General features: G+C 37.0%; 1 protein-coding gene across 3 annotated transcripts in view; it reads left to right on the forward strand.

The window, feature by feature from the left end:
* Positions 1-23,839, forward strand: part of LOC138715508 (uncharacterized) — an 89,543-nt gene that overhangs the window by 34,763 nt on the left and 30,941 nt on the right. For all 3 annotated transcript variants that reach the window (XM_069848502.1, XM_069848504.1, XM_069848503.1), the window contains exons 4-9: positions 109-224; positions 3,398-3,490; positions 3,608-3,723; positions 9,600-9,685; positions 18,128-18,261; positions 18,333-18,425. In XM_069848502.1, coding sequence (XP_069704603.1) covers positions 109-224; positions 3,398-3,490; positions 3,608-3,723; positions 9,600-9,685; positions 18,128-18,261; positions 18,333-18,425 — 638 coding nt within the window. The remainder of the gene's footprint in view (positions 1-108; positions 225-3,397; positions 3,491-3,607; positions 3,724-9,599; positions 9,686-18,127; positions 18,262-18,332; positions 18,426-23,839) is intronic.

Raw genomic sequence — 23,839 nt, forward strand, 5'->3', positions numbered from 1 at the left:
TACTTGTAATGAGAAATTAAAAGTTAGAAGCTTATCAGTTAGTGCATGCATGACAGTACTGTTCGCAGCTAAAAACTCGTGCCTGAGAGGGAATGTTTATGTGTGCAGGGAGTTGATTGAGAAGTCGCGAAACATACTGCACTGCAAGCGACTGAACATGCACAGCCTCATTCGGACAGATGGCACCAAGTATGAATTGGTTGGGAATCCAGTCCATACCACTAGTAAGTACCATATGCTGTTCTTGTGTTGGATCATTCATAACTTTACATCACCATTATCATCATCATTACCTGATGATGGAGTGTAGTTCCCAGCTGAATTAATGATAACTGCGAAGATGATGCTAATTCTTGTTTCGGAAACTCATTTTAAACATAGCAGCAAGTTAAATTTTAGACAACTGTCATCAGTCTCTAAGACAAATGAATACCGGGATCCTTCCTCAGGAATAAAGGTGGCCTGTTATCACTAGAGTCAGCAATCGCTATAAACGCAATAAAAATAAGTGTGCTTGTGCTTATTTTTTCAGTTTTCTTTACATTTTATCACAATTGCAACCCTTTACAGCCAATTTCATTATTGCAAATTAATTTTATTAATAGGTATTACCATGGTAAATTGTATTTTCAGTGATTTCGAAGAACGCGTAAACTTTTTCTAATTTCAAGTTGAATAACTTTTTCAGATTTTGTTTCATTCCTCAGGGAATTTTGTTTTTGTGAAGTCTGGTATACCATGATCCGTGCATGTGCAATGTAGATTTTTGTTTTCGTCTGATACAGAACACGTTTGCCTGCCTCCATTGTCTGATGGTCAGAATGTTGGCTTCCAGATCTGGAGGTCCTGGGTTCGATTTCTAGACTCACTTTCAGAAAATTTTCTTTGAAGAAGGAAAGTTCTCTGGGTGTCTAGAATCTAGAAATTTGTATGAATGCGAGTGTGATTGTGAGTGTGCTGGGTTATCAATTAACTAGTTTTTAAATAAAATGCAATACCAAGTCGGGCAGTAAAGTAATAAGACTGGTTTAAAAAGCACTTTTACTTACATCTTTAACCAACTACGATGTCATCACCTTCAAAGTAGTTCCTTTGAGACATCATCATTATAGTGTTCTGCCCAAGAGCCAGTCTTTCACTGCCAACCCAACTTTCTCCAATCTTTCCTATTTTCTGCCTTCCTCTTTGTCTCCTCTTGTGATCCATATATCTTAATGTCCTCTATCATCTGATATCTTCTTCTGCCCTGAACTCTTCTGTCGTTCACCATTCCTTTCAGTGTATCCTTCAGAAGGCAGTTTCTTTCATAGCTTTACATTCACCTTCGAAGGCCAACTAATCATGAAAGTACTTATACAGATTGTGTAAGTAATAGAGAGAACAGGACCTGGAAGGGGTCCTTGCTTTGGCTCATTATCCTTCCCATATGTGTAATGATTGTCTAAGTTTGGCAGGTGGCCTGGGTAGCATTCGTGAATCCAATGCTGACAAGTGAGCCATCCTGCCTCAGCCCTGGTAGAGCCAAGTCCTTCCCCAGATGAGTCCCAAGCCCTTCCTATACAAGCATCGGAAATCTGTACTACCACAAGACTTCACCCCAGTCTGTTTTTACTATTGCAGATGATAGATGAAATGGGGATAAGTGGAGTGTGTTGGTGGAATGATAGAGAGAAAACCCTCTGTACTGTTAGCTTTGCCCACCACAAATTCTATCAACACCTGGCCAGGAATCGAATCCGAACAGCCTGGATGAAAGGCCAATGCACTGTTATTGGGCGACAGATGTGACAAATGGACAGGGCTAGGCAGTATTTGAAATACATTTGTATTTTGTAATTTGTAAGAATTTTCGAAAGTATTTTGTATTTTGTATTTAAATACATAAAATTGATGTATTTTGTGTTTCAAATACTCAAAATACTTTCTTCTTCTTCTTCTTCTCCTTCTTCTTCAAGATTTGGATTTGAAGAATGAACTTTTGTCTTATTTGCCTACCCATTTCAGTTGTGCTAGCCATACACTTAGTTTTCTTGCCACAACTGATTTCCTTAATGCTATAAAGAAATCTCCAACAGCATCAAGGATCCATCACTTGCTAAATGTTCAGCATTATGGAATGCATCTAGGAGATTCAAATACTCAGAAATTATATCAGATGTCTTGAAATACTCATTAAAGTTTCCTTGCCCAACGCGATGGAATTCTCTTTATGACTCAATCTCTCAGATATTACAATTCAAACATGATATAACCAGTATATGTGAAAAACTGGGATTGCCAACCTTCAAAGATGTTGAGTTTCAGTACCTTGAAGAATATTGTGTAGTTCTGAAACCCATTGCCATAGCCCTTAATTTAATGCAAAATGAGAAGACGTGCTATTACGGCCAACTTTTGGCCAGATTAATTTCCCTTAAAAACAGATTACATATTCTGTTACCTAGTAATCTACGCAGTCTGTCCCAAGTAACTCCAGTCCTAATAAGTTCATTTTCATCAAGATTTAAAGTGATGTTTGATCTGATCCCAGAAGAAAATTGAGCTATTTTGGCAGCTTGCTCCACCCATCATTGAAGTTGAGATGGCTACCTGACATTTCCTCACTGAATGATAAGAAGAGGACACAGAATAGGTGTGTGAAATCAGCTGAGCAGTTGTCTGGTACACCTTTGGTCAGTTCAGATGATGAAGATGATGAAAAAATTTTATGTTTTCAACCCAAGTGAAACAGACTTTGAAAAGCAAAAAGAAAAGAACATGTCTACTGCGGAGTATGAGTTTGTACAATTTTTCAATGGCAAAGGGACATCCCTGTGCACTCCAGAGAATTACCCAACAGTGAAGCAAGCTTTTATAAATATAATACAAGTTTGTGTTCCTCTGCGCCTGTAGAAAGACTGTTCTGTTTTGCAGGATTTATTCATTCACAAGCAAGGGGATCCTTATCTTATGAACATTTGAGGAACTGGTTGTTTTGAAAGGGAGCAGTAATTATTCATATGTAGCATAATTTCATTGCTGACTGGGAAAAGAAGAATGTTCAGTTACAGTGTTTATATAAAACTTCGAGGTAAAAATACTTTTAATGTTAATATAATATTTTAGATTTTTAGTACGGTAATATTCTTATTTCTTTAGGCCTATATATTGTATCGAGTATTTGAAATACAAATGTATTTTGGTTAATTTTTTAAAAGTATTTTGTATTTGTATTTCAAATACTTGGATGTCAGTATTTTGCCCAGCAGCTCCTTCTAATTCCATATCATGCTACATTCACAGACACACATACACACACATATTTTCATTTCATAAATGGAGTGCAGGTTTCGGATGTCCTGGCGATTACATGCCTGCTCTGTATATAATGCCATGTTGTCCTTATGAATGTGTTCAGAAGTGCCGGTCTGGGTGCAGACGAAGTTCCAGTTGGGCTTCCCTGATGATTGGCTGGAAACGATCCTTCTCTGGAAGGAGCAAGTGGGAACAGGTAAGCTGCACTGCTACTTGTTTATTTCTTTGAAAAATCCCTGCTTATCCCAATGAACTCCATACAGAACTGCAACTTCACTCCTTCTCTGAGCTTTATCAAAGCTGTGTCTTGCAGGGACAGCAAGCTTGGACTTCACCACATCTTCTACGCCGCTCAGTTCTGCTGACTCTGAATACAGAGCAAGAAGTGACCAGAGTAAATGTCGCAGCACCAACAGAGCGTTACCACAAGTAAGTGGAGATCTGCAGTTCCGAATCTTTAAATTCAATTTCTGCATGCAACAAGCTGGATGCTGCCAGGAGAGTGTTTGATTGTTGTCGAAATTCTTTAATCGTCATTTTTGCAAGGACTGCTTTTCTGTTGTATTCCTATAAAAAATATCACGGGTTTCATAATTTTTATTAAATTGAACCAATGTGATAGTCTTACAAATACATAATTTTATTCAAAGTTGTAATCTAAAAGAAAGATATATATGGCTAGGTTTTAATTTCCGAATATAATTAATTCATTCATAGTTTTCTGCGCAAACGCAGGTATTTCAGTGCAAACCCAGCATTCTCCATTCTTTTCTGTTTTCTGTCTTCCTCTAAGACGTGTTCATAATGTGTGCATACAATTCATCTGTAATACTCATAAATTTGACCATATAACACCTTCCCTCCACTTACTTTCATGGATGCATCTGAAGGAACGAAGAACAATACATTCACTGTCTCTTCTGTTTAGAATCATGCATACTTCTACTCCGAATTATCTATTATCGCGCTTTCAATTTCTTACAACTCTTCGAAACCGGCATCAAGCACTTCTTTCTATCACTCATCATAGAACGTCTTTATACTCATCTTCCTATACTGTAGAAATACCTCGCCTCTGGAATTCGTTACCTAATGACGTCAGGGACTGCCGGACTTTATCACAATTCAAAATTAAAATGGAAAATTTTGTCTTAGTTAATGTTTTTTAGGTATTGCTAGAAGTATTGATTTGTCTTTTTTTCTTTTTATTTTTTTAATCTAGATTAAAATTGCAAGTTTCTTGTGTATGTTAATTGGTTAGGATACAATTAATTATGATACTTAATCACTCTTTTAAAGTTTGTGTGACTGCAACCTTTGTATATTTTTGTGTGGCTTTACTTTGTTTATAGTGTTTTTTCTTTCTCTCTTTATTTCTTGTGTAGCTTTACTTTGTATATAGTGTATTTTTTTTTTCTGTTTATTTCTATTATTGTATTTGTATTCCTGGTGTTGTGGAAGAGAAGGCCTGATGGCCTTAACTACACCAGAATAAATAAATAAATAAGACTCTGCATATGATCCATTATATTAATGCGTGTTTGCAGTTTTTCTTGGGAAAGATAAATGCAGTAGCTTCCCTCACACCACTTTCTCTTTCACATCTTAAAAGATCACAGAGGGCCCCAGCGTGGAGGTGAGGGGAGTGATTTGATTAATTAGGCTCTCTGGACTTCACCACAAGAGTTAAAATATATCAGTTCTATCAGGATTTTTGACCCCATCAGAGACTGATTCCTGGAATATTCCCCTGCAGTGGATGAGTGGTCAGATCTTCAGCCTGTCACATAGGCGGTCCGGGTTCGAGTCCTGGTCAAGTCTGGCCGCAGTTGGGGTTTTTCTCGGGGTTCTTCCGTGTCTCCATATTAGGCATCTACATCATTGTCGTTAGCATTTCTCCATTTCGTCGTTGTTTCATAGCATGCCCTGAATGTCGGCAGTGACACACAGAGGGGACCGGCCTAGGGGCAAGGGGTTTGGTCTTCTCGGAATCTGGGTACGCAGCAAACCTTAGTGTAATCAGCCAGTGTGGGTTTGGAAATGCGTCCAGCTTGAGGGTTAGCACGATAGATCATGAAAAGTCGCAGTGCTGGGTCATAGTTCCATCCTTCCGAAATTCCATTCCATTCCCCTGGAATATAATTCTTATATTTAAGAAAAGTCGGATCACCAATCAAGCAGTAAAAATAAAATATACCATAGCAACAAATAAAATTCTGAAGTGATATAGACAACAAATGTCTTAAAATAACAAAAATAAAGTGCCTGAAAAAGGTTATTGTGATAGGATAACAATATAATATATAATTTATCTTTTTTTTTTTTTTTTGTCTAATAGACTAAAACTTTTACCCAAAATATAAAAAATTTGATGCAACTTACACCAAAATGTATTTACATCACAAAAATAAAACTGAGTTAAGGTAATGGGTTGATGCCCCATTTGTAGAGGAAAGCATCTTTCTCTAATGACCAACAATTCAAAGGAAATCCTATTTTAATCACTTTAATAAGAGATATATTAATTTCAATTCAATCAAATTCATGATTGATTGTTGTTTAGTCAACTATCCGAAGACAGATCTGAATCTCACAAGTGATACCACGAATTAGGGGCATGGATAGGGATACAAACAGCTCTTCCAGTACTGCAGCTGTGTCGCAAGTAGGGTGCAATCCTTTTATGACAACTCAAAAGTTACATTCTTGTTTCATTTGATGGGTATAGTATTGTGCATTATTTTTTACAAAGAAATCAGTTGCTTTTCTATAACTCTCAATTGATTGAAGCAAAATTTAACTTTGCTGCTATGTATTGTAACATGTTTGTATATTCCAACGTTTTCTTTATTTATATTAGTGATGTTACTTACATATTATGTTGGTGGAGATTTTGACGATATTTTTCTGTCATATTGTGTACTTGCATTCTGATCTTCTGTTTCATCAGTCAAACTTGCCAAAGGTTCGAAAGGATTTTCTGTAGCAAACTGTAATAAATTGTAATTAGAAAAAGCCTTTTTCCATTTTGTTGCAACAATGCTTTCTTCATTTTCGTTCATGATGAGGTTAGATATTTATTATTTAAACTTTTGCACAAATCACTTATCAGATCGTGTTACTAATATTTACAATATTCCAATGGATACCGTCCCATTGTGGAATCCTGGGAAACGAGAATGCAGATGCTTTAGCAAAGAAGGGCAGCACTGCTACTTACAGACCTGTTACTAAATCTATGTATTACTCTGTGAAGAGATTTATTAAATCTACATACTTAGACTTCAACAAACAAAATTTGATAACTCAATCCCAAGGGAAAAAATGGAACTCTCCGCATCAAAATCCACAATTAATTCCTGATTTACCACGAAAATCGTCTGTAGCTGCATTTAGATTGGCAACAGGCCATGATTGTTTGGCCAAACACCTGCATAGAATTGGAATATATCAGTCCCCTAACTGTCCATTGTGCAACTCAAACCAAGAAATGGATTCGGAACACCTCAAAATCTGTGCTTCAGTGGCTGGTCATGATAATATCTTTGAAAAATATTGGAGTGCAAGAGGTCGAATGACTTTATTGTCAAAAGCCTGGCATAAAAAACAACAACATATTTACAATAGAGAATAATTAATAAATACACACAACACAAAACCTCTAATTTTAACACTCAGAATGTAATTAAAACTTTTAATCATCTGCAAATAATAAAGCAAAATGTCTCCTACCCTCCTCGATCTGATGAGGTTACTAGATTAAATTTTAGTGTACAAATTTATGAGTTTCAAAAATATTTATGAGATATATATGAGGTTCAAGCAACCCATACTATCTTAGCACGAGACCCTTTTTTATTTCGAGCATAGTGCCCTAACCAGGGTGTTTTAATAGTGCAGTGATGAGTTTTATCTTGACAGCCTCAGCAGTGGGTCACTATGCTGTACCGAAGTACACGTGATATTTCCGTGCAGGAATTCTGCATTACCGTATGGCGAAAAATGGGCAGAACAGAGAAAAATTCTCTCTGGCACCAGGACTTGAACCTATGTTTCAGCTCTACTTGCTGATCTTTATTCAATAAGCCACACCGTGGGCTTTGTGCATGGGAAAGTGTTATATTAAGGATTCTACTACTTCCAGTGATTTGTGGAGTGGTATTCCTGTGGCCTCTACGTTCTTAATGAATTCAAAGTTTTCCAAAATTCATTTTAACATAGAGCAACTTTTCTCTTATTCTATTACTGAAGCAATCTTTTGCTCATTGGATAACTGCTGCATCTTCCTCATCCAATGCATCAGTGATATGTAAGAGACAATAAGTACTAATCTGTAGTAAATTGAAATTGAAATGTAGAGCAAGTGCAAATAATCAGTACGAGAAATTGAGTTTTGATTGTGATGCGATAATGTAAAAATTTTAAAAATACCTCTTTAATTTAATTGCTTGAAAGTACTCGGAATAGAAGGATGTGAGTGTTATCCATGTTCCTCAACTTGTAAACAACATAGGATCTGCAGGCAATGAAATTTCTGGATGAACCCCTCTGTAGAGCGCTATTTTTGTATATAAAATAAATATACTACCTGAAAGTACTGTACAAAGTTTTATGTATAATGTATTTTTGAAAACTCAGAAACGAAAGAAAATAAGCTAATGGCGACAGTTTAGAGCTAGAGAAGGTCTAAAGTATCAGGAGAGCTGTCTAACAGGGTGTTTACACGATGAGAGAATATAGCGTCTCTAAACCCATTAGAGAGCTCTCATGAGAATTATATAATTCTAAACTCTGATATTACTCTCTGGACCATTTATATGGAGTAGACAGTTTAAAGTGAGAGAAAGTGTCGAGAGAGAGAGCATTTGGAGAAGAACATTGCGATCGGGCAGACTCCCTACTTAAATGATATTTCCTGCTCCTTTAAATATACATCATGTCATAGCTCCTATGGTAGTCAATCAATCACGGTGTAATTTTTTGAATTGATAGCTCAATGTCTAAGGAAAGCATAGACAAAAAATCGAAATGAAAATCGTTTTTGGAAAGTGAGAAAAAAATATAAACTTTGATGTGATTAATCTGTTGAGAATACTGGGTGTTCAGTTCAAAGTGTGTCATGGCTCGCTGTATGCCGTCATGTGGCTAGCTGATGAGCCTAGAGAATTCAATCTTCCTACACTTCCGCAAAGGTGTATTACCTAGGAGGCAGAGAAGTTGCCTAGCAAGTACGGCGTTCATTCTGAAGAGTATGCACTGATGCGTATGATAACGCCGGTAGTGGCAGGAATGTGAACTGTTTGGAAATACGTACTGTCGGGATATGGGGAGAGGGTTAAGACGATTACTTACGTATTTGTTGACATTAACTTCGACGGTCAACATGGACACGGAGCATTTGATTTGTGTTGTGGAATGTTACCGTACGCAACCGATGATAACAAATACCCAGCGTACGACTTGCCGGCGCAAACACAGTTCGAAAGAGGTTATGGTAGCACACAGACAGTACAGACCGTCATCTGTTGCTATGACGTTCAAGTTATACCGTACACGTTCTTAAGTTCAGATTGAAGAACGCCTTGAATAATAGGCAACTTCTCTGACATATAAGCTGAAACTCGCTTCAAATCGGTGACTCAACAACAGTGACGTCATGACACACTTTGAAATGAACACCCAGTAGACATTTGCACCTTCCACTTTGGTAAGCGGCAAACTTTTTTGTTTTTCACGTTAGATGGGGGGTCAAAGCGAGAGAAGTGTTGAGAAAGAATGGAAACACCAACCAGAATGCGCCTGGTGGTCGGGACTAGGAACTAGCTCCTGATTGGCCCGCAGCGGGAAGCCCTACTATTGCATATATACCGGCTAGACATGGTCCCACATCATTTCATTCCCTGAAGAAGATGGCAGAGCTAGCCATCGAAAGCTTGGAAGCTGATCTCCAACTCACCTGGCTGAGAACCCGAGAAGAGTTATTCTACATCAAACGCCAGGAAAGCCTCAAGTCATACAATTAAGATGGTCATTCGAAGAGGATGACGGGAGATAGATTACTGAAGAAGGTGTAAACCAATGATGTAGTTCAGGCAGTAGCATGTTTGTCTGCTGATCCGGAGTTGTGTTTGGGTGGGATTCGATTCTCACTTGGGCTGATTACCTGGTTGAGGCTTTCTCGAGGTTTTCCCTAACTGTAAGGCGAATGCCAGGTAATCTATGGCGAGTTCTTGACCTCATGTCGCCACATGCCATCTCGCTATCACCAATTCCCTCGATGGTAATATCACATCTTGTTTGTCCAGGTACATCTCACTGACATAGTGCTCACCGACTGGACTCCAGTACTTGATGAGATGCACTGCTTGAAAGTACAAGGATATGTGCAGAGGTAGGTAGCCTGCACTGTATTGTTGGATGAATGCTGTGGGTTGTGTCCAGTTATTAATAAATTACGTGATAATTTATGATATTGAGATATTTTCACATTTTTCCTACCAGGGATATCATTGAGAGTTACCAGTAGTACTGTCTGCAACTGAAAGTAGGAATTTGTCGGACATTGTGATCATATTTGAGATTTTTTTCTGTGGAGGGATGGACAGAAATTCTGTTGATATGCTGTATCTATAATTGTACATACACTCTTGAAGGAAGAGTATAATGAGAGAGCTGATTGCGTGGATTTAGAGCCTTGAGACCGCAGTGATAGGTTCAGAGAGTTCTCAAATGACCATTAGATCTTCCATATCTCAACATATGAGCCATTTCTCCAACAGGTTCTATAGTACCACACTTACTGCAACACTGGCACTAGTGCATGATGATGAGAATTGTACTGAAAAATCTGTACATCTGGCTAGCTATTTTCATTTGATATCATCAAAGCTCTTATGTTTTCTTCTTCTTCTTCTTACATGTCTGCATCCCTAATTATGGAGTCGATCTCATGATATCCCTTATATATGTGGTCCAGAATTTAGGATTTGTCAGAATTTCTTGGGGGCCAGTCCGAGTTTGTCTCTAGTTGGATTGGAGTCAAAACAGTTCAGAAATATTTGTTAGAGAGTTTTGTTGTCACTAGGGCTCAGATGTTTATGACCGAAAAAAAACCTATAAATTTTCAGCTCAGTTGGTAGAGCAGCTGGCTACGGACTGGAAGGTCCGGGTTTCGGTCCCAGGTGGTGACAGAATTTTTTCTCGTTGCCAAACTTTCAGAATGGCCCGAGGTTCACTCAGCCTCCTATAAAATTGAGTACCGGGTCTTTCCTGGGGGTAAAAGGCGGTCAGAGCGTGGTGCCGACCACACCACCTCATTCTAGTGCCGAGGTGGAAAGCATGGGGCTCTACCTCCATGCCCCCAAGTGCCTTCATGGCATGTTACGGGGATACCTTTACCTTTTTTTTTTTTCTCATAAGATTACTATAACAGTGCAAAATTACCTAATAATTTATAATGATTTACAAGTAATGATTACTGGCACTTTAATTATCAGTAACTGTTTCGTAAATCAATCAACTTTCTTGTGGAATTAGGCAGTTGGCCCATAAGGGCACATGGTCATATGCCTTCCCAATTCTTACACAAATATATTACTTTATTTACTTTTATTTCTTAATAAATTATACACATGTTTTTATTTCACGAGAACGGTGACTTGAACTCTTAAAATGTGAAATCTGACTTAAGGATAGAGTATAAAATCATAGTTGTCAGCTCACGATCACAATCATGTGTCCATGTCCATAGAACAGGGATTTAAATTGAAAGTTCTCCAAATTTTGCTATTGGCAATGTTTCCTGGGAAAGTGGGCTGTTTGCAAAGAGCAGATGCGATCACATGCGACTTGTGACCAAGAAGGGTGGTTCTTTGAAAAGTAAAACCTACACAAAGAATTCATTTACTGTTATTTGCAAGTTGCAACCCATGCATAACAGTACTGTGCCATTGTTAAACTGGAACTTCGGAGTGCGGAAACAAGAATTATTTAGTATTGCAATAGTGCTAGACTGTTTGGGCAATATTATACAGAGATACTTTTCTTTTAGATTGCATTATGTTGTTGTTGTTGTTGTTGTTATCTAATGCTGGGCTTTGGCAACGAAGCCATTAGCATTCTTGCTCTCCAATATTTCTCTGTGGTGGATCCATCAGGTAGAACTTCACAGGTTATGAGATGATTTTCAGTCATTTCTTCTTCTTTGTTGCATGGAGGGCAATTTGGATTTGTGTAAATTCCTATTTTATTCAGGTGTTTGGCCAAATAATCGTGTTCTGTAAGCAGTCTGAATTTTGCTACTGCAGATTTACTTGGGATTTCTGGAATAATTTCTGTTTTTTTTTTGGTAAAATGCTCCATTTTTTATCTTTGCCTTTGGTACATAGTGCTTGGTTTTGCTTGATTTTATGTTTATTTTTAATTAGTCTTTTGATGGATGTAAAAGGTAGGCTTGTATTTGTATTCTGAATTAAATTGGATCCTTTTTTGGCAAGAAAGTCAGCAGTTTCATTTCCAGCAATTCCGCAATGTGCAGGTATCCATTGCAATTGAATTCTTTTCTGTAGTTTTTGAAGTTGTTGGATCATTTTGTGACATTCTTTAATTTGGATTGACATCATTTTATATGAATTTATTGCATATAATGCTGCTTTAGATTCAGAGAGAATGACAGCATTTTGAAATTTATCTATTCTGTATAGTAGGTGTTGGAGTGAGATATGAATAGCCATTATTTCCGCATCAAAATTTGTTGTATGATGTCCTGCTGGTTGATAAAATGAGAATAACGCACACGTAATTCCTGATCCTGAGTTGTTATCGATAGTAGACCCATCTGTGTAGCTATGTAACCATTCTTCTGGTGGGTATCTATTGTTCACAGCTTCTAATGCCAGCGCTCTTAGTACAGGTTTGGAAGTTTCAGATTTTGTAACTGGTTCTTCTAAATCTAGTTGAATGTTAATTGGTTCGAAGGTTAGAGAGTTTTCTCTGCTTAAAATGTTTTCTTTAGATTTAGGGAGATTCAATTCTGTTTTTATTTCCGTGACTTTGGACAGGAAACTTGTTTGTGTTTTCAACTTGATTGGTTGTAACAGTCTTTTTTCCCATTTTGTTGTTAACTGTAGCATTTTTTCATGGTGTGTTAGTGCCTGCTCCTCTAGAGTGAGATATATTGGAGGGTTCTGGATTAGGGCTTGCAATGCCGTGATTAGGGTTGATTTTGCTGCACCAGTTATTAGTCGCAGGGCCTGATTTTGGCATACTTCTAGATGGCATTATTAAAGTGTGTTTAATTTGAATGTAATGTTGTGATTGGCGTGAAAATGAATGAAATAAAATACTTACAGTCCAAAACTTTAACTTATGAATATAGAATTGTAGCTAAAGCGTTGAGGTCCTCCAAGACCTGATTTAAGCATTACACGAGTAGTTAGTGACAGAAACAGAAGCAATACGAGAAATTTTAATGTGTTGTTATATGGAAAGTATTATTGGATTTGTGGTTGTGCCATTTTTAATTTTTATTATTATTTTGTTTGTTTCCTTGTCTTGTGTTCTGTTTTGCAGTGATGATTGTGGACATGTCAGTTCTGACCTTATTTTTTTCATCTCTTGACTTGGCTTGGCTTGGCTTGGCTTGGCTTGGCTTGGCTCCCAAACTCCCCAGATCTAACCCCTCCTGACTTCTTCATGTGGAGTTTCGTTAAAGACATTGTCTATTCACAGAAACCCAGGAACATTGATGATCTGAGAGTAAAAATTACTCAAGATTTTCAACAAATCACCCCTCTTATGTTACAATGGACATGGGCTGAATTGCATCACCGTTATGAGTTGTGCAGGGTGTGCAATGAGGGTCATGTTGAACTTTGAGGAATCTCTCATCTTTCAGTGTTGTATACACAGAAGTTCAACAAATAAAGTTTTATGGTGTTTTTATTTTATCCATACCCAAACGGATCACCCTGTATAATTCTTTATACCGGTAACAATTATGTAAATCTCATATTATAGATTTCCATTTGAAAGTATATGTGAGTGGACAAATAACTTGTAAAAAAACTCAAAGCAAACTCCACATTTAAGCTAATTTCTGTAATAAAATTTTTAAATTAATCACCGAAATTTTTAGAAGTTGAACTAATATCCTGACTAGGAACTCTGACAGCTCTAGTGCATTTACCTATAACTTATCTAGCAACCTTGCGTTTATTTATTGAGCTGTTTAATAAGAAATATTACATGCTAGCTTGACTTGTTTTATTTTTGCTTTATAATAATTTCTTGCCTTGATAAAGTTTAATCTAGCCTCATTGACATTATTGTTATATTGTAATGAAAATTTACTTATAACTATATAAGTGAATAACTTCTTTCTTGTGCAATTTTAAATCATAACCTCGTAGTTGATATAGTGTAGAAATAACCAAGTAAAAAAAAAAGAGAGAGAAATTTAAATCATTGTACAAGGTTAGTTTGGATCTATGATTACAAGTTTTCTTCTGAAACATTTTAAATGTAAAACAGTTGTTCAAAACATCACAAAATATAGACATGACTAGGTCGAAACTACAATGGTAGTCAAGGTTATAAATGAATCGGGGATTGCAGAAACAGCACATGTCAGTATGCCATACATAGTGACATGTGCTGTTTCTGCAATCCACGATTCAAATACAGTTTCAATTGATAGTAAATAGACATGTAATACATTTAGTAGGGTAGCCTCGTTGAAATTACGCATTTTTACTGCTTTATATAATTTGTTTTTCTGATTGAGATTGCTTACATGGACATTTGATAATTTTATAACTAAAGTATTAGACCAGGCATTCTCAACCTGGTGTTTGCAAGCACCACTGTGCTCTTTTAATGATATTTGGTGCTCTCGTCATGAGAGTAAAAATGTGCTCACGAGCACCAACGCTCCTGAGGTCCTTTTTTCATTGCAGATTTTGTTGTACGAGCTGAAACGAATAGTGTTCCTATTCTCCCATTATACTACTTTTGCATCCTAACAGGCTTTCCTGTATTTCTTACTGCATAATCCCTTTTAATTCTTTGTGAACTTAGTCAGAAAAATCAAGATTATTCAAGACAATAATATGGCTGCTCATGGGGAACTTCAATTGATTGATCTCCACTTTTCTTCAGTACTGAAATATTTCTTTTAAAAGCCTTTGGGAAGCAGAAGATACAAAAAGGTTCGAAGTTTTTATTTATTTATTTTTTTATTTTAATGAGTTATTTTACAATGCTTTTTCAACATCTAGGTTATTTAGCGTTTGAATGAAGTGAAGGTGATAATGCTGGTGAAATGAGTCCGGGGTCCAGCACCGAAAGTTACTCAGCATTTGGTCGTATTGGGTTGAGGGAAAACCCCGGAAAAAACTCAACCAGGTAACTTGCCCCGACCGGGATTCGAACCCGGGCCACCTGGCTTTGTGGCCAGACACGCTGACTGTTACTCCACAGGTGTGGACAGGTTCAAAGTACTACGGAATGTTTGTCGCAATTGGGTAACTATGTTCGGTACAACCTACCTATGCAAAAAAAAGAAACTTCCTCACTTATGAAATAGCTCCATAACAAAGCGAGATCACGATTAATTTATTGATTCATATCTAAGTGGCTTCTCCTTGGACATCACTGAAATTGGGAATAACATTCAAGTTCAAGGATCTCATTACGACGTTCAGTGTTTTAAAAATACGTATTTTATTTGTTATTTAATTTAATTTACATTCATAATATATTAAACCTATTTGACTTCATGATGATCGCTCATTTAATATTATTTGTGGGTGGTGCTCACTATCTTAAGAAGGTTGAGCACACCTGCATTAGACTGTGGTCGCATAAGGAACATCCAGAACATTTACATGTATGGGATGTTCCGTGTCAAATTGGACAAGAAACTTGAAAAATTGACCTTGGAGAATTTTTTCTTAATTTTGAAATTTTTTATATACTGGTACATGTCAAAAAGAGCCAAACAATAGAGATTATGTAAAAATATACATCCCTAACTATAATAGATCTCATAAAAAATTCCCTAAATTTATTGCATGAACGAAAAAATGGCTAACTTCGAAGCCTATATTTCAATCACCCTTAAAGATGAGAAGTTGAATCAAGTAGCATTTTTATGCAGATAACATAAGCTATGGTGTAGCACATGTGGGCGAATCCAGAAATGCATATAGAGTGTTAGCTGGGAGGCTGGACGGAAAAAGACTTTTGGGGAGGCCGAGACATAGATGGAAGGATAATATTAAAATGGATTTGAGGCAGGGTTGTTGTAATTTAACCCGACCCAAAAAAACCATATGGGTTTTTTTTTTAAAAACCCTTCAATAAAACCCAACACAAAACCCAAAAAAAAAACCATATATTTATTTCTCGTAATTTAATCAACATACAAAATATTACAAAAAGGTGCATCATATTTATTTACTATAACAATTTGTCAGCAGAAGTTATTAATTAGGTAATGTTTCATTATAAAGAAAAAATTACTTTCATCAACACGGTGTTTTATTGTAGAATGGTATTAATATTAACTACATCACAATTCAGTCCTTAACATGCAGAAATCTGTAGATCTTCGCTAATTTCTCAGCCTTTTCCTCTCCTAACTTATTTCTTAACTTTGACCAAACAAGCCCATAGGTGGAGAAGATTCTCTCAATGGATGCAGTGCTGGCAGGGCAAGAAATTAAACTTTTCACAAAGCCAATAAATCCTGTTGGCAAGTTCCCCTTTTTTGTTGTTTTCAATTCCATTATTTTCCACCATTTGTTTGGACTGAACTGTTGTACAACTGCGTCAGAAAACATAGTAGCAGGAAAATAATCAGAATCAGCAATCCTAAAAGACATAACACTTGTCACCCACTCTGGATGAATCTCTGTGAGCCAATTTTCTGCACTTTCCTCTTGATCTGCAGTTATTCTTGCCCCTCTGAATCTTGGATCTAACATATTAGCAAGATAGTGGAAGGGCAGGCTGCCAACTTAAGAATATTTAATAATAATTTACCAATCTTTGCTTATTTGATTTACCAGTTTTTGCTCATGAAGTAGTTAGAATATGTTGGTGTTCTGAATCACTTAGTCACGAAATTGAACTATTTAATACCCATTAGAGAAAAACCCAATAAAACCCATAAAAACCCAGTAAAACCCACTGGGTTGGGTCTTTTTTTAAATACCCGGGTTTTTCTCAACCCTGATTTGAGGGAGGTGGGATGTGATGATAGAGAGTGGATTAATCTTGCACAGGATAGGGATCGATGGCGGGCTTATGTGAAGGTGGCAATGAAACTCCAGGTTCCTTAAAAGCCATTTGTAAGTAAGTCAGTTGTAACATTAACTATGGTATGGTATTGAATGACTGTCGACTGAAAGTTAGAGAAATTAGCGAGATTATATGTATCTCAATTGAATGGGTGTGCCACATCTTAGTCAATGTCTTGGGCATGCCCAAGGTCTCTGCAAGATGAGTTCTGTGTTTGTTAACACTAGAACAAAAATTCATCCAATGTCATATTTCGAGGGATAGTCTGGCTCAATTCTAGAAAAATACACCCGATTTTTGTGACCACTGATGAAACCTGGATCCACTACATACCATAGGCAAAATAGCAGTCGAAACAATGGAAGTGCAGTGATTCTGTATCTCCAAAGAAAGCAAAAGCTGCTCAGTCGGCTGAGAAAATCATAGTGTCTGAGTTCTGGGATTGTAAGGGGATAATCATGACTGTCTAGCAGAGAGGAGAACAATAACCTGGGAATAATATTCAAATCTGCTGCAGCAATTGAATGGGAAAATTTGCGAGAATAGGCCGGGTATGGCCAAGAAGAAAGTGTTGTTTCATCATGATAACGCACCTGCTCACACATGTGCAATCACAGTTGCTAAATTACACGAACTGCAGTTCGGATTGTTGCCGCACCCCTCCTATTCTCCAGATCTCATACCCTCAGTCTTCTCTCTTTTCCCGAAGCTGGTAAGAAATGTTCGACAAATGAAGAGGTTATCGCAGCAGCAGAAGCCTTTTTTGCACACTTTGAGGAATCTGTGTAAAAGGAGGGTATAGTAGCTTCACAGCACTGGTGGTCCAAGTGTGTGAATCTCAAGGGAGATTTTTCTATGTCAGGCTATGAACTTTTCAAGCAGCCCTAGTAATACCACATACAACTCCTCCGAAGTCATTACACCAGCACTAGAATCAGATTCCTCAAGGTGTGGAAGTCTTCAAATACGCTTTTAACTTTATCTTACGAAAATCTCTTTCCACCAAGGAATACTTTCAGCTGTGGAAAAGATGAGTTTGATGATGGAGAATACAATGGATGCAACAGTAAATCGTATTTAAATTCGAATTTTCTTTTATGAATTATGTTGGTGAATGATTACTTTTGCTAAAGCTGATCTTTTTCACGAATACTTTGTCTAATTGATTCAAAAGATTAGATTGGTGAACTGTGGGCTATTGTTCGTGCCACTCACAGCCCATGTGAAACTTACTGTTTGCTTTTTTTTTTTTAAAATGTTTGCATTGTAATTTTTAATAAACATGCCAGTAATAAAAATATCTATTTTTGTTATCTAGGTTATTCATGAAGGACACTCGGTATTGTAGAACATGTAAGAGTAGTCGCAATAGCTTCCACAGATGTAAGATCGTTCTTAAAAATTCAAAGGGTTAGAGAAGTTTAAATTTTAACAAAGTCGTAACTAATGGTCAGATTTTTAGCTTACGATTTTAATCTGTGGGTGTGGAAGTCAGCCCATTTGTGACATGCTTTTCTATCTCTGTTTTCAGTAATTCGATTGGAGAGAAAGTGTTTCACACAACAGCAACTGTGGTAGCCTGGAAGAGGAGTGGAACTGACCAATTTTGCCACTGTATTGGCAATAAGTACCGATTGCAGGGTCCATTGGTGGATCTGAAGAATGGTAAATGCTTTATAAATGTTGAAATTGAACGCCCTCTGCTGGCAGGACTGTAATTTGCTGCTCTATTGCAGCTGTCCCGAGCGCAGTACACAAGCTGCTGAACACACATTCACCTCTGTCACTAAAGGAGATTCTGAAAGAGTGGAAGGATGCCATCACCACAGGTAAGCATCTTCTTTATCTATTGACTTTCAGTAGCAGGCATTTGATTTTTAATTCATTTTCCCCTTATACTGTAGCAGCCTTAAATATAAACCACCTCCTCTAAATCAGTACCATGTAAGAAGTTATTTTGTTTGAGTTATTTTTAATTGCATATCACCAGCCTAAAAAACAGCTGAAAGTATGTTAAATTGAGAGCTTTAATAAATTTTGCTAAGGAAATTGATTTCCTTGATTGGACATACTTTTGTTGTGTTTTTGGATGCAATGATAATCCTGTGGGAGCTCTTAAATCTTGCAGAAGTTTCAATTTAAGTATTTAATATTTGCTCAGCTTATACAAGTAAATAAGCTTGACTGGCTTGAAGGCTTTTGGGTGTTCCACCATGTTGTGACACTTGACATTTTTAGCATTTGGGTTCTACATACAGGTTCCCTCTTCAGGGTTGGTAGGTGTGACCTACTCTGTTGGGCTGACTACCGTGGCTGCATGGCCTGCATTGCACAGACACAGAACAGTCAGACTGGTACACATTTCCAGTATCAATGATACTTAAGGATCCTATAAAATGGTACTGGTAAATACGAGGGGGATCCAGGAAATAACGACCGTTTTGTTGTAATAATTAAAAAAAAAATATATATATATATTTATTTGAAAAAACAAAGTCTGTTACATAACTGAAGCTTCCTTTACTTCTCTACATAATCACCACCTACATTTAAACATTTGTCGTATCTGTTCACTAGTGTTATACTCCTCTGCCGCCAGTTCATTAAGCCAGGTGTTCACTGTCTTCTTCAACTCTTCATCACTTCCAAAACGCATACCACCCAGAAAGTCTTTCAGCTTAGTGAAAAGGTGAAAATCGCTAGGAGCAAGGTCTGGACTATAGGGCGGATGATCAAAGATTTCCCAACCGAATTGATCCAGCAATTCTCGAGTTGAAGCAGCAGTGTGCGGGCGGGCGTTGTCGTGAAGAAGCACAACTCCTCTCGAAAGAATTCCTCGCCTCTTGTTTTGGATGTCTTGCCGTAGTTTTCGTAAAGTCTCACAATAACGATTTACATTGATCGTAGTTCCTTTTGGCATGAAATCCAGCAAAAGAACACCTTTGCGATCCCAAAAGACAGTAGCCATGACTTTTTGTGTTGAGAGAGTCTGTTTGAATTTTCTCGGTTTCTTGGGTGATGAGGGATGATGCCACTGACGTGATTGGCGCTTGGTCTCTGGGGTGTTGTGAGACACCCAGGTCTCATCACCAGTCACAATTTGATCAAGAAAGGCGTCTCCATCTGTGTGATATCGCATCAAGAATGTCAATGCTGAGGCCATTCTCTGAGTTTTGTGTTGGTCACTCAGTTGCCGTGGAACCCATCGTGCAAAGATTTTGTGGTAGCCAAGATGTTGCGACACAATTTCACCAAGCAAAGAACGAGAAATGTCAGGAAAGGCAATATGCAATTAGTCGAGTGATGTGCGCCTGTCTTGCAAGATTCTGTCATTCACTTTAGTCTTCAGGTCTTCTGTGATGAATGATGGGTGTCCGGGTCGAGTTTCATCGTGGACATTTGTTCGCCCATTGTTGAACATTTTGCACCATTTTCGCACATTTCTTTGATTCATTACAGTATCACCATACACTTCTTTCAATTGCCAGTAAATTTCTGCAGGTTCAAATGTCGGGCATTCAAAAATCGAATCACACTCCTCACCTTACAGTCGGCGGGATTATCAATCACGTCGTTCATTTTGAAGTAACACAAAATGCACAATGGCGACTTGTTGCAACCAGTACTCACAACATTATGAGAACACATGTTAAGGAAGCCAGTTGACCTTCAAACAAGGAAGTGGAGTCAGCTGCGCGGCCGAAAAAACAAAGTATATGATTATGTCTCGTGACCAGAACATAGTACGAAATGGAAATATAAAAATTGGAAATTTATCCTTTGAAAAGGTGGAAAAATTCAAATACCTTGAAGCAGTAACAGTAACAAAGATAAATGACACTTGAGAGGAAATTAAACACAGAATAAATATGGAAATGCCTGTCATTATTTGATTGAGAAACTTTTGTCACTTATATAAATATAATATAAGGTTTATTTTTCAGTCTTACGGCTTATCTATTTCGATTATATTAACACGTAATATTTTACATGTTAAGTATCATAATATTTGTATGAACGTTTTCACCTAGTGTTGCATCTTCGGATACAGTTTTGGCAATATCTATTTTGTCATAATAGTTGTGTTCATTTATCTATGTTCAATTATAGTTATGTACGAAATTATAATTATGGACATGTCAGATATGTTAAAATACATCACTTGCATTAATAAATATATGTATGTATCTAATCCTCTTGATTTAACAATGAAGTCATTCTCTTTCGTGCTTCCCAATATTTCGACGTGATGTCTTGAGCTATTTAAAGGGCTGTGCAGCTTGCCAGATGATCCATATCCATTCCTGCTTCTGACAGCATAACAGACAATTTGGTGATGTCAGTATATCGATTGTGTGGAGAAGTTTACTGAAACAACCATGGCCAATGAGTAGCCTGAACATAGCAACAACAGATTTACGAGGAAGTTCAGACATTAGACTGGTGTTTTCCAGCAGATTTTTCCATTTGGTACTTTCACTTTCTGCTAATATTTTAATATTGTAATTGTGGTTGATCTTGCTTTTGATGATTCGTTTGAGAGATTCATAGGATAGATTTAGACTTGTATTCTGTTCAATTTTTGGAGCCTTTTTTGCCAACATATCGGCCCTCTCATTCCCATTTATGCCACAATGTGCAGGTATTCACTGAAGAATTGTGTGTTTATCTAGATTTTGAATTTGTTTAATCATAGAATGTATTTCTTCAATTCTTTCCATTTTTGGGTGATTTGTTAATACTATTGCCTGGATTACTGTTCTGGAGTCTGATAATATGACTATGTTTTTGCAATGGTGTATCCAATTGAATAAATTTTGGAGTGATGTATAAATAGCATCTATCTCCCAATGAAAATTTGTAGTATGCTTACCAACTCTTTTGTAGAAAGAAAAGAACTGGCAAATTCGTTCTGGCAGTGATGAAATCTATCCTTCAACTTTTCTACGTGTCGACAGAAACTTTTGATGAAAAAAATAACTGATACCAAAAAAAAATGAGCAGCATCTTTGGTAGAAAAGTATGTAGATCTAATTGAAAACTTATTTTCCTAAATAAGAGAAAGTAGAAAATCTCAGTTTACTTCAAAATTCTTGGGTGATAATAAAAATTACTTCTGAGTTTGTTTCTGATCATTTAGTGAAATTGGCAAAAGAGCTAGTGAGGATATACAGTATTACCGGAAGTGAATAAAAGCAAAGGAGTAGGAATCACTGATGATACTATAGAAAAAGTAATTAAATTTTATGAAGTTGATGAATAAAGTAGATTGTGTCCTGAGACTAGAGATTGCTACAAAGTTGAGATTTGATTCTTGCCACAGAATTCCGGGGACTCGAAAATTTCACAAATTTCATAGTGTTGCTGAAAACACTTATCAGATGTTACCTGAAATCGAAATCAAAAGAATTTGAACGTTATCTATCAGCAAGATTGTTCCTCTGAGTTTACAGCCACATGACACTGCTGCATGCATCTATGATGGACAGTGGTGGATCACAAAAATTGAGGACATCAGTTTAGAAAACAAGAATGTTTGTCTGTTGTTTGTCACGTTGCAAAAAAGCCTTCTGCTCTTGCGATAACCTCTTCATTTGATGAAATTTTCCTAGCAGCCAAGTGAGTTTTGAGCTTTTGATAAAAGGAAGAAGTCTGAGTGTGCGAGATCTGGTGAGTAGAAGGGATGCGGCAACAATTCTGACCGTAGTTCGTGTAGTTGAGCAACCATGATTGCAGGTGTGTTGTCGTGATGAAACAACACCTGGTCTCTTCTCGCGAATTTTTCCTTTCAGTTGCTGCAGGAGATTTGAATAATATTCTCAGATTATTGTTCTCCCCTTTACGTGAACAGCTTTCGAGACACTCTGTGCTTCCATTGTTTCGACTGCTGTTTTGTCGTAATAGTAGATCCAGGTTTCATCAATGGTCACGAACTACCTAAAAAAAAATCGAGCGTATTTTTCTGGAATCGAGTCAGACACTCCCTGGAAATTTGACATTGGACGTGCTTTTGTTCTGGTTAAATGCGGAACCCACCTTGCAGAGACCTTGGACATGCCCAAGACATTAAGATGTGGCGCACCCATTCAGTTGAGATACGCATAACCTCGCTAATTTCCCGCACTTTCGGTCGACAGTCATTCAATATTATATTGTGGATTTTTTTCCTATGATTTCTTCACTTGTCGCTGTTACTGGACATCCACTGTGAAGGTCATGTTCCACACTCTTTCGACCATGTTGAAATAGTGCTGCCCATATCTTCACAGTCGAAAATGTTGGGGTGGATTCACCCACCGTAGCTTCCACGTCTACTTTAATTTCTGTCGGACTCATTTCCTTTTTTACGAAATATTTAATGATTGCCCGAAGCTCGATATGTTCCATTTTTGCCAATCCCTTCAGTGCACTGATTTCAAAATTAAACTATATAAAATATGTAGTCAACAGAAAATTATGATTTTTTTGTGCTTGAACTATGTAAAATGGCCACTAACAGTGGTGGCATTGTTGATATGTTTTCAATGCCATCTATGTGTCAGGCCACGAACTTTTCAAACACACCTTGTATTGTGCACAACAGCATTCAAATGTTTCTACAGGACGCTGTGTTTGTTGGAGAGAAATAATATTTTATCAGGAGGGAGATGTGTTATTAAGGATTCAATATATGCTGTAAATGGAAAAATGATACAATGTATATTAAGTTGTTATTCTAGAGAACATATCAATTATTGCACAGAGATAAAGGTATTCACTTTTGTAACTTTTCTATTTGATTAAATATACAGTGAAACCTGTTCAAGACGGAAGTGACATGGTCCTAATTTTTTTTCCGTTGTGGACAGGTTTCCGTATTATTCAGGTGTGACATTAAAATGGAATATTTTGTCATTCATATACATGAAAAACAAAATGGCATACAGCAAACAAAAAGAAGTACAAAATATTCCATTTAACACTCATCACATTAAATCAGCTTTCTGTCGCTCATTACGTTGGTGAATCATCTTGATTAAAATCTCATTTTCTGTATAAATATTATCGCAACTCACTCATTAGTCATTAAACATTACTAAAGTTTACCAATCTCATTCTATTTAATATCTAACATTATACTCTAATACTGTGCTGTATATCACTGCACATTATTAATTAAATGGACTAGAAGCCTTGAATTGTGGTTTATTTAATTTCTTTCCCAGTTCAATGGCTTGCTTTGCAGAACAGATCCAGAAATTGG

Source organism: Periplaneta americana, chromosome 15 (genome assembly GCF_040183065.1).
Source record: "Periplaneta americana isolate PAMFEO1 chromosome 15, P.americana_PAMFEO1_priV1, whole genome shotgun sequence".
NCBI classification, from domain to species: domain Eukaryota; kingdom Metazoa; phylum Arthropoda; class Insecta; order Blattodea; family Blattidae; genus Periplaneta; species Periplaneta americana.